Raw genomic sequence first — 11,815 nt, 5'->3', positions numbered from 1 at the left:
GGGGACCTACGTTTGTCTTTACTAACCTTTTTCTCTTTACATATCTATAGAAACTTTTGCAATCCGTCTTAATGTTCCCTGCAAGCTTCTTCTCGTACTCCATTTTTCCTGCCCTAATCAAACCCTTTGTCCTCCTCTGCTGAGTTCTAAATTTCTCCCAGTCTCCGGGTTCTCTGCTATTTCTGGCCAATTTGTATGCCACTTCCTTGGCTTTAATGCTATCCCTGATTTCCCTTGATAGCCACAGTTGAGCCACCTTCCCTTTTTTATTTTTACGACAGAAAGGAATCTACAATTGTTGTAGTTCATCCATGCGGTCTCTAAATGTCAGCCATTGCCCATCCACAGTCAACCCCTTCAGTATCATTCGCCAATCTATCCTAGCCAATTCACGCCTCATACCTTCAAAGTTACCCTTCTTTAAGTTCTGGACCATGGTCTCTGAATTAACTGTTTCATTCTCCATCCTAATGCAGAATCCACCATATTATGGTCACTCTTCCCCAAGGGGCCTCGCACAACGAGATTGATAATTAATCCTCTCTCATTACACAACACTCAGTCTAAGATGGCCTCCCCCCTAGTTGGTTCCTCGACATATTGGTCTAAAAAACCATCCCTTATGCACTCCTGGAAATCCTCCTCTATCGTATTGCTTCCAGTTTGGTTAACCCAATCTATGTGCATATTAAAGTCACCCATTATAACTGCTGCACCTTTATTGCACGCACCCCTAATTTCATGTTTGATGCCCTCCCCAACATCACTACTACTGTTTGGAGTTCTGTACACAACTCCCACTAACGTTTTTTGTCCTTTGGTATTCTGCAGCTCTACCCATATAGATTCCACATCATCCAAGCTAATGTCCTTCCGAACTATTGCCTTAATTTGCTCCTTAACCAGCAATGCTACCCCACCTCCTTTTACTTTTATTCTATCTTTCCTGAATGTTGAATACTCCTGGATGTTGTGTTCCCAGCCCTGATCATCCTGGAGCCACGTCTCCGTAATCCCAATCACATCCTGTGGAATTCCCTCCTGCACAGCGTTGTTCATGACAGTTCATTGGGGAAAGTCAAGAGGGTGTTAGATATGGCCCTTACAGCTCAATGGATGAAGGATTATGGAGAGAAAGGAGTAAATGGATACTGAGGTGAATGATCAGCCATGATCTGATTGAACGGTGGTGCAGTCTCGGAAGGCCGGATGTCCTACTCCTGCACCTATTTTCCATGTTTCTATGTTTCTATATTTCGTGCGACTGCCTATGTTGCTGATGGTGATTCACCCGGACTGCAGACCCCTCATAGGGCGCCCGTTGTAGACAGTGTGTGAGTGAGAGTGTTATTATTCACGCGAATCACTGGCCACGCGGGGGAGAGCAGCTCACTCACAATATCAGGACACAGGGAATCTGATGCAGGAACTTTTCTGCGTCTTCTCATTGTTTAATTAATTTCAGAATCAGTGTGAAGGGATATTTCCCAACATTCTTCAACTGCTGTCTGAACTTAGTCTGGGTCACGGCATAAATTGCCGTGTTTGTGCAGCAACTCAGCAGCTGTAGCATTATTCCAACGTCCATTACATAAAAAGGTATATAAACAGAATCATGCCCCAGAAAGTACAGCTGGGTCCATAAAGAATACACCATAAACACCGCCCACAACAGAATGAAATTGCCGGAGATAACAAACAGTAAAATAATAGAATTCCTGCGGCTCGCCATCTCTGGGTCACTGAGACACTCCCCACTGCTGGCACCCCGGAGTTGCCTGCGGGCTCTGCTGGCCAATATAATATGCCTGGCGGTGACAGTATTGAGCAGCAGAATCACAGCAAATGGGATACATGGGGTGAGAATATAATGAAGGAATATGATTGCTGCCCAGACCGGTGAATACAGAACATCATTTGTTATATAGCAAAACCAGGGCATGTTTGCAAGTGTATACAAACCTGTCAACATAAAATACCAGAAAATGTTCTTTAACCCGCTCAGCAAAGTCACGGTTCCCAGAACCACAGCCGCCGTTCTCTCGGTGCAATATTTAGTTTTCAGATTCTGGCAACAAATGGCCACAAAGCGATCAAAGGTGAAACTGATGGTGAACCAGACAGAACAATCTGTGGCTGCGTGAAGTAAGACGGCGTGAATATTACACACGCGGAAGGACCGCACGAAATGTAACTCTTTCTGATAAAGAATTGGAATGTGCCTCAGTATCACGTCGAGGATAATGACCAGGAGATCCGTCACGGCCATGGCCACCAGATAGCGAGTGACACATCTGGAGAGACCGCACTTTCCACGAGGCAGGATCACAATCGTCAGGATGTTAACTGTCAGGCAGGGAAATAAACAGGTAAACTAAACATTAATTTGGGAGCAAGAAATAGACTCCAAAGTAAAATAATTAGCAATCATTGACAAGGTAATCACCAAATAAATTAATTTATCAGCATTAAATCACACGACCTATCCCTCAGTCAATGAGCCGCCAAATGCTTATGTAACAAAATAATCATAGACAGTCCCTCGAAATCGAGAAAGACGTGCTACCACGCTAAAAGTGAGTTATCAGGTGACTGAAATGTCCAACATGGTAATAACAGTCTCTGTCACACGTGGGACAGAGAGTGTTTGAAGAAAAGGGTGGGTGGGGACTCGGGTTTGCCACACGCTCATTCCGCAGCCTGTGCTTGGTTTCTACATGTTCTCGGCGATGACTCGAGGTGATCAGCGCCCTTCCGGATGCACTTTCTCCACTTAGGGTGGTCTTTGGCTAGGAGCTACCATGTGTCGGTGGGGATGTTGCATTTTAACATGGAGGCTTTGAGGGTGTCCTTGAAACGAATATTTAAAGTATTTGAACACAAATGGAAGAGATTAATTGTTGCAGCTGTTCACCTGCTGGTTTCCACTTGTGCAGAGAATATTAGACGAGAAAATATGAAAGTTTGTTCATATTCTAAGTACCTAAGTTCCAATCAGCTGGGGTTGTTTATCCTGAAATATAACGATTTTTGATTTAAATTATATATGAATTGCTCCCTCATTATAGAAACATAGAAAATATAGAAAATATTTGCAGGAGTAGGCCATTCGGCCCTTCGATCCTGCAACGCCATTCAATGAACTCTTGGTTGAACATGCAACTTCAGCACCACTTTCCTGCTTTCTCGCCATACCCCTTGATCCCCCTGGTAGTAAGTACAATATATAACTCCTTTGTGGATATATTTAGTGAATTGGCCTCAACAACTTTCAGTGGTAGAGCATTCCACAGGTTCACCACTCTCTGGGTGAAGAAGTTTCTCCTCATCTCAGTCCTAAATGGCTTACCCCTTATCCTTAGACTGTGACCCCTGGTTCTGGACTTCCCCAACATTGGGAACATTCTTCCTGCATCTAACCTGTCTAAACCCGTCAGAATCGTAAACATTTCTATGAGATCCCATCTCATTCTTCTGACTCCATTGAATACAAGCCCACTTGATCCATTCTTTCTTGATAGGTCAGTCCCACCATCCTGGGAATCAGTCTGGTGATCCTTCGCTGCACTCCCTCAATAGCAAGAATGTCCTTCCTCAAGTTAGGAGACCAAAACTGTACACAATACTCCAGGTGTGGCCTCACCAAGGCCCTGCACAACTGTAGCAATACTTCCCTGCCCCTGTACTCAACTCTCCTTGCTATGAAGGCCAACATGCCATTTGCTTTCTTAATCGCCTGCTGTACCTGCATGCTAACCTTCAATGACTGATGTACCATGACACCCAGATCTCGTTGCACCTCCCCTTTTCGTAATCTGTCACCATTCAGATAATAGTCTGTCTCTGTGTTTTTACCACCAAATTGGATAACCTCACATTTATCCACATTAGACTTCATCTGCCATGGATTTGCCCGCTCACCTAACATATCCAAGTCACTCTGCAGCCTCATAGCATCCCCCTCGCAGCTCACACTGCCACCCAACTTAGTGTCATCCGCAAATTTGGAGATACTACATTTAATCCCCTCGTCGAAATCATTAATATACAGTGTAAACAGCTGGGGCCCCAGCACAGATCCACGAGTCACTGCCTGCCATTCTGAAAAGTACCATTTACTACTACTCTTTGCTTCCTGTCTGACAACCAGTTCTCAATCCATGTCAGCACACTACCCCCAATCCCATATGCTTTAGCTTTGCACATTAATCTCTTGTGTGGGACCTTGTCGAAAGTCTTCTGAAAGATTAAATATACCACATCAACTGGTTCTCCCTTGTCCACTCTACTGGAAACATCCTTAAAAAATTCCAGAAGATTTGTCAAGCATGATTTCCCTTTCACAAATCCATGCTGACTTGGACCCATCATGTGACCTCATTCCAAATGTGCTGCGATGACATATGTGTGCAATAAAACCGATAACTGTAATCAAATTAAACTTTTACCATTGAAGAATCAAAGTAAATGTGTTTGCCGGTGATGATGATGCACTTCAGTCCCTCCAGCACCCACCTCTCGCGGAAGGCAATGAACGTTCCGGTAGACACCGCGTGCTCCATCTCCAGGGACACGCTGGATTGAACGTTTCCGCGGAAGTGAGGGAGGCAGCCGGGCTGAACGATCCTCTCGACCGCCCGCTGCCTGGACCAGCTGATGGTCCGCTTGGCCATGCCCCGGAGCAGTCCGACGACGAGGATTCTGACCTCCCGCTCCCCCTCCGCACGAGGGGCCCCACGATCAGGAGTGTACAGCCGGAGGCAACAGATTTTTCCACTCTGTTTCTCGCTGAGAGACCCACTGTACTGAGACAGATCGGCATGGGTGGGACCAAATTTCAAATTCAAATTAAAGATTGGAAATAAATGAAAGAAATCTGGCTGAATGAACCTTTTGTTTGTGAATGTTAATGATGCTTGTAATCCTGTTCCATCCATCAGAAGCAGTGCCATTAATGCAGAACTTGAGATAGTGACAAAGGAGACACTGACTGGAACTAAATGATCAGCGGATATTTACCCGCCTATAACATAGCGTGGACAGAACAGAGCGAATAGAGTTTTGCTTCCTCTATTCAACTCCAAGTGAGAACAAAAGACGAGAAATTGGCTGATAAAAGGAAGGAATAAAATATTTAAAAATGGACGGCCTCTTATATGATTTATGAATTATTGCATCACAGAAAATAACGATAAAACATTCACAATAAATAAATATTCATGAACTCGGGGTCTCTGAGATGATTCCAGTGATGCGATGATGGGACTTCCCAGATAGGGCTCCCATCTCGCTTCAGGAGTTCACACCAACATCTCCCTAGATTACACTGCTACACCCCTCAGTCTAGATATTTAAGGACCAGGTTCGCCTACATTACACTACAGCCACCTCTGTCGAGAAATTTCATTCACAGGTTCTCCTAACTTCCAGTGCTCTCACGTCGGTCCAGGGATTTCATTCCGAGAGCCAAATATTTTACTCCGCTCACGCCTCTGTGATTGGACCTGACTCTTTGGAAAGAACATCTGATCTTGGTCACAACTCCACTTCCGTGCCCACTCCACATTACCCTGAACTGCCTTCTCATTTAAAAATCAGTCTATCTCCATTTAATAAGATTCATAGAAGCTGCCTCCACAGCTCTCTGTCGCAGAGAATTCGAAAGATTCACGCCCCCCTGAGAGAATAAATTGCTTCTCATTTGTGATTTAAATGGGCGATCCGTTATTCTGAACCTATGTCCCCTGGTTCTAGATTTCCCCCACTAGAGGAAACATCATCTCTGCGTCTACCCCATCAAGTCCCTATAGAATCTTACACATTTAAATAAGATCACCTCATAGTTTTCTAAACTCCAATATATTCACACCCATCCTGCTCAACCTTTATTCTTATGACAACATTTTCATCACAGTAATCAACGTCGTGAACCTTCTCTGAACTGCCTCCAATGCAAGTAAATCCTTCCTTGACTAAAGTGACCGAAACTGTACACAATACTCCAGCTGTAGTCTTATTGCCAACCTGTATTGTTGTAGCAGGACATCTATATACAGTCCCACTTGAAATAAAGCCAGACATTCTGCTGCCTTTTCTAATTGCTAATTGTATCTACATGCAAACCTTATGTGTTTTATGTACAAGAATCATTGACCAATCTGGACCACAGCAATTTGGAATCTCTCCCCATTTAATAAAAATGTGCTTATTTATTTTTCATAACAAGGAAGATAACGTCACATTTTCCACATTATACCCCATCTGCCATTCTTTTAGCCCATCCATTTAGCCTATCGATATGCCTTTGCATATTTTTTGCGTCCTCCTCACAACATGCTTTCAAACTTATCTTTGTATTATCAGTACTTCAATGCTGGTACACCTGGACAGTTCCATTGGGTGGGCCACATCTTCCGGATGCCTGACACAAGACTCGCAAGCAAGCACTCTACTCGGAACTCCTACACAGTAAGCGAGCCCCAGGTGGGCAGAGGAAACTTTTGAATGAAACGATCAAAGCCTCCTTGATGAAATGCAACATCCCAACCGACAGCTGGAAGTCCCTGGCCCAAAACTGCCTGAAGTGGAGGAAGAGCATCCAGGAGGGCGCTGAGCACCTCGAGTCTCGTCGTGGAGAGCAAGCAGAGACCAAGCGCAGGAGTAAGAAGGAGCATGTGGCAAACGAGCCCCACGCACCCTTTCCTTCAACCACTCTCTGTCCCACGTGTGACAGAGATTGTAATTTCCGTATTGGACTCTTCAGTTACATAAGAACTCATTTTTAGAGTGGAAGCAAGCCTTCCTCTATTTAAAGTCACTGTCTACGATGATGACGTTGTATCATCAGCAAAGATTTAACATTTAATATAGATTTTCAAAATTATGATGGGTTTTGATAGAGCGAGTAAGTCGAAAATGCTTCCAGTTGCACAATGGTGCGTAACCAGAGGAGACAGGTTTAAGGTAATTGAAAAACGAACCACAGGAGAGATGAGAAGAGTGTTCTTTATGCAGTGAGCTGTTGCGATCTGGAATAGGATTTGTGAGAACACGGTGGAAGTAAATTTAATCTTTATTTTTGAAAGGGAATTTCTTTATTCGTGGAAGGGGATAATTTACATTTTTCTGGCTAAAGAGTTGGACATCTGGGATAGTTCTATCCAAGAGACGGCATGGACACTATGGACCGAGTTGCCTTTCTTTCCTGTATTAATCTTTCATTCTATGAGCAAGAGACAGAGACAGTAAAATGTGAAGAGACAGAGTGAAACTGACAGAGAGACAGAGAGAAAGTGAGAAACTTACAAAGTGCCAGAATGAATGAGAAAAAGAGAATAGAGAGAGTATGACTGGAGGACGTATAGAGGGAAGTAAATTAACATTTATTGGGCAATTGGATAAATACTTGAAGGGGAAAATTGCTGGACTATAGGAATAGAGCAGGAGAATGGGACTAATTGGAGGGGGTGAGACCATGGTGGGATTTGAACACATGGGTGAGAATAATAAAAATGAGGCATTACTTAATCGGGATCCAATGTTGATTGAAGAGCAGATTGTTGATGGGTGAACAGGACTTAGTGGAGTTAGGATATGAAGAGCAAATTATTTAGGTGAACTCTAATTCATAGTGGACTGTAACTGTGAGATGGGCAAGGAAAGCATTGCAATGGTTAATTCCTGTTTAACAAAGTCACTGGGCTATTGAAGCGAAGGAATGAGGTGGCCAGTATAATGCAGATGATAGTGGGCAGGACCAGTGATTCAAAGGAGAAGAGGTCAGAACTGAACTCAGGGTAAAACAGAATACCGAATTTGTGAACAATCTCGATCAGCTTCAGACATTGGCCACAGAGGGGACTGGGTCAATAGATATACAATGTGATAAAGACTTCCAAAGATTTAAGTGACATACTCAGTAATACAGTGAAATATAGATTAGAGTTATAATTGCTGGATATGGAGACTTAAGAGGAACACCAACAACACCAAAGAGTTTGGAATAAATTAAAAGAACACTCGTACAATTAACAACATATGAATAATTAATAGCTGGATGCAGAGATGTCCCAGGAACAACAACTGAAGCAAAGATGAGAAAGCAATTTACAAGTCTAGTAATACAGCGAAACATGGTTTGCAGAGTTAATAGTTGGATACAGAGACTACCAGGAACATCAAATGCAGCAAGGAGGGGGGGGGGAGTAAAATATGAGACCAGTAATACTTTGAAACATGGTTACTGGAATAACTAGATAGACTTACCAGCAAAACCAACAACAGCAAGGACGGGATAGTAAATGTATTGAGTAATACGCAATGCATAACGCATTCGCAATACTATTGGTAGTTCCTCATAATGTGCAACAAGATAGTTAAAATACAAGATGAAACTCCTGCCATTTGTTGTAACATTCCAATCCATTTTTTTCAGATTCTGATCCATTCTTATCACATTCGAATCTACTGTTCTCAGATTCCGACTCCCTCTCTGTGAAGCATTGCGATGATCGCTGTTAGTGCCAGAGGTAATGCTCTCACTGTGACTATTGGGTAACACATTGAAAGGAGTGCCTTTTTAAAATGAGCGAGAATCACTCCAGTGACACAATTCGGTAAATAGAGACTTATATTAATTACAGTCACTGAATAAGCAGCTTCCGTAAACCCGTGGAGACTGATATTAATTACAGTCCCTGAACAAACATTTTCAATTAACCCCTTTCAATCCAACACTTTATGTACCACAATAAAGTTGATCTCCAGGACTAGTTTGGATCACCTGGATGGGTCGGATAGGAATGTTCTCAAATACTTTTCACGAAATTGGCCTGGATTTTAAACTGCCTCTCCCGGGAGATCACATGGCTCCGGTTGGTCTGGAGTATAGAATGGTTCAGTTTAAGATATATCACAGTTGTGTGGGGCAGTCTGTTTGTGCTTGGTGATCTTTACTTTTCCCCATTGTTAATGGTTAAAACGATTACATGTAAGCTTCAGGGCTGCTGACCAATTGTCGTGTGAGTCTTTGTCGGCCGGTGCGGACACGATGGGTTGGAAATGGACTCCTGTGTTGTAAATTTCTATTTTTCTATGTTTCTCTATAACTCGTCCGAATGGATGTATGAGTGTTGCTGAGTGAAGGAATGATGGAAATAGCTCAGGCCAGAATCATTAATCCTCCTTGGATATGTCAGTGGTGACAGAGGACTGAGGTTCGCAAATGGTACACCCTGTTCAAAAAAGGAAAGAGGGATAAAACCTGCAGCTACAGTCCAGTCAGACTAACGTCTGTGGTGGGGAAACTTCTGGAGGCCATAATCCGGTATGAAATTATCTGTCACTTGGAAAAACCTGGATTAATAAAAGACAACCAGCACAAATTGTGTTGATGTCGAAGTGTATCTGAAAAACCTGATTGAGTTCCTTGATGTAATAACCTAACGGTTTGATGAGCGTAGTGCAGCTGATGTTGTGTATAACGACTTTCAAAAGGCGTTTGATAAAATGTCACTTCATCGACTTGATAGGGTAACTGAACCTCATGGAATTAAAGGGACAGTAGCTGCGTGGATACAACATTGGCACCGGAACAAATAACTGAGAGTGGTGATGAAAAGTTGGCGTTCAGACAGAAGGGAAGTATAGAGTGGTGAAACCTAGGGTTCTATATTAGTGGCAGTGCTCTTTCTGATAGAGATTAATAGCCAGGACCTAAGTCTAAAGGCATAATTTCAAATTTGCAGATGTCACGAAACTCAGAAATGTAGTAAGCAGTGGGGAGCATAGCAGACTTCAGGAGCACAGCGATAGTCTGGTTAAATGGGAAGACACATGGCAGGCAAAATTAAACATGTGTGAAGTGATACATTTTGGGAAGGAACATGACAGGAGGCAATATACGTAAAAAAATACATTTTTTAAATGGTGTGTTGGTGCAGAGACACCTGGGAGTCGATGTGCACAAATCTTTGAAGGTGGCAGGGCAAGTTAATAAAACTGTTAAAAACGCAGGAAGAATCATGACTTTATGAATCATCGCCTATGGCAGCAAAGTGATTGTGCTACAGTGCTAATGATCCAGAGACCTGGACAAAAGATCCAAGGGCATGAGTTCAGATCCCACCAGCTGTGCAATTTAAGGTGAATCAATAAATCTATAATTAAAAATTGTGTCAGCAATGGTGACCGTGTGGATCTCGATTGTCATTCCCCATCTAGTTCAATAACCTGTTTTGGGGATGGAAATCCCCCGTCCTTACCTAGACTGGCATATATATGACCCCAGTCCCACAGCAATATGGTTAACTCTAAATAGCCCTCTAGATGTATCGATGCATTCACCAGCAGCGTTAAGGTGGAATTTGGGATGGACAATAAATGCTGCCCACACCACCGATTCACACATAATGTAGATAAAATAAAAATCTGTTAAACATCGGTTAATCTCTGCATGACGATTCGGCATCACACATTAGGAAAGCCTTGGAGAAGGTGTGGAAGAGATTTAATCATCATCATAGGCAGTACCTCGAAATCGGGGATTACTTGCTTCCACTCTAAAAGTGAGTTCTTAGGTGATTGAACATATATGGGAATTACGTTCTCTGTACCAAATGGGGTAGATAATGGTTGAGCGAAAGGGTGGGTGGGACTGGTTTGCCGCACACTCCTTCCGCTCTCTGCGCTTGTTTGCTGCATGCTCTTGGCGATGAGACTCGAGGTGCTCAGCGACCTCCCGGATGCTCTTCCTCCATTAGTGCAGTCTTTGGCCAGGGACTCCCAGCTGTCAGTGGGAATGTTGCTCTTTTTCAAGGAGACGTTGAGGGTGTCCTTGTAACGTTTCATCTGCCCACGTTGGGCTCGTTTGCCGTGTACGAGTTCCAAGTAGAGCGCTTGCTTTGCGAGTCTCGTTTCAGGCAGGCGGACAATGTGGCCCACCCAGCGGAGCTGATCAAGTGTGCTCAGTGCTTCGATGTGGGGATGCTGGCCTGATCGAGGGCGCTAACGTCTGACATCCCAAGGGATCTGCAGGATCTTGAGAAGACATAGGTATTTATCCAGTAATTTGTGGTACCTACTATATACGGTCCACTTTTGTGATCCGTACAGTAGGCTGGCTATGTCTACATTCTCGTAGACCATGAGCTTGGTGCCAGATTTTATGGCGTGACCTTCCAACACTCTCTTCCTCATGCGACCGAAGGCTGCGCTGGTGCACTGGTTCCCCCAGAGAGAGTTATAAGGAGATATAAGCAACTGTGATTTTTCCCGTTCGATCAGAGATATTAACGATAGATTTAATAGAAGTTTTCAAGAATATGAGGGCTTTGGATAAAGTAACTGAAGAGAAACTCTGCCAGTGGTAGAAGACTTGTTAACCAGAGAGAATTTTTTTACGAAAATTAGCAGAGGGAAGATGAGGAGAATTTGTCTTACACTGCGAGTTTGCATGATCTGGCTTGTTCTCGCTGAAAATGGGATAGAAGCAGATTTAACAATAACTTTTAAAATTTGCAGATGACACAAAGATTAGTGGGAAAGCGGGTTGTGTGGAGGACACAGAGAGGCTGCAAAGAGATTTAGATAGGTTAAGCGAATGGCCTAAATTTTGGCAGATGGAATACAATATTGGAAAATGTGAGATCATCCACCTTGGAAAAAAAAACAATAAAAGAGAATATTATTTGAATGGGGAGAAATTACAACATGCTGCGGTGCAGAGGGACCTGGGGGTTCTTGTGCATGAATCTCAAAAAGTGCAGCAGGTAATCAGGAAGGCGGATGGAGTGTTGGCCTTCATTACGAGAGGGAT

General features: G+C 43.4%; 1 protein-coding gene across 1 annotated transcript; it reads right to left on the bottom strand.

The window, feature by feature from the left end:
• Window positions 1–1,444: 1,444 nt before the first annotated feature.
• On the bottom strand, window positions 1,445–8,446 carry LOC139243979 (probable G-protein coupled receptor 139). Its single transcript, XM_070870933.1, has 2 exons — window positions 8,266–8,446; window positions 1,445–2,346 (listed from the first exon to the last, which is right to left on the bottom strand). The coding sequence occupies exons 1-2, from the start codon at window positions 8,444–8,446 to the stop codon at window positions 1,445–1,447; spliced, it is 1,083 nt and encodes a 360-aa protein (XP_070727034.1).
• Between the last annotated feature and the right edge of the window lie 3,369 nt (window positions 8,447–11,815).

This window comes from Pristiophorus japonicus, unplaced genomic scaffold, assembly GCF_044704955.1.
Source record: "Pristiophorus japonicus isolate sPriJap1 unplaced genomic scaffold, sPriJap1.hap1 HAP1_SCAFFOLD_195, whole genome shotgun sequence".
NCBI lineage: Eukaryota > Metazoa > Chordata > Chondrichthyes > Pristiophoridae > Pristiophorus > Pristiophorus japonicus.
Note: the sequence above shows the minus strand (reverse complement) of the source record. Positions and strands in the feature narration are given on the sequence as shown.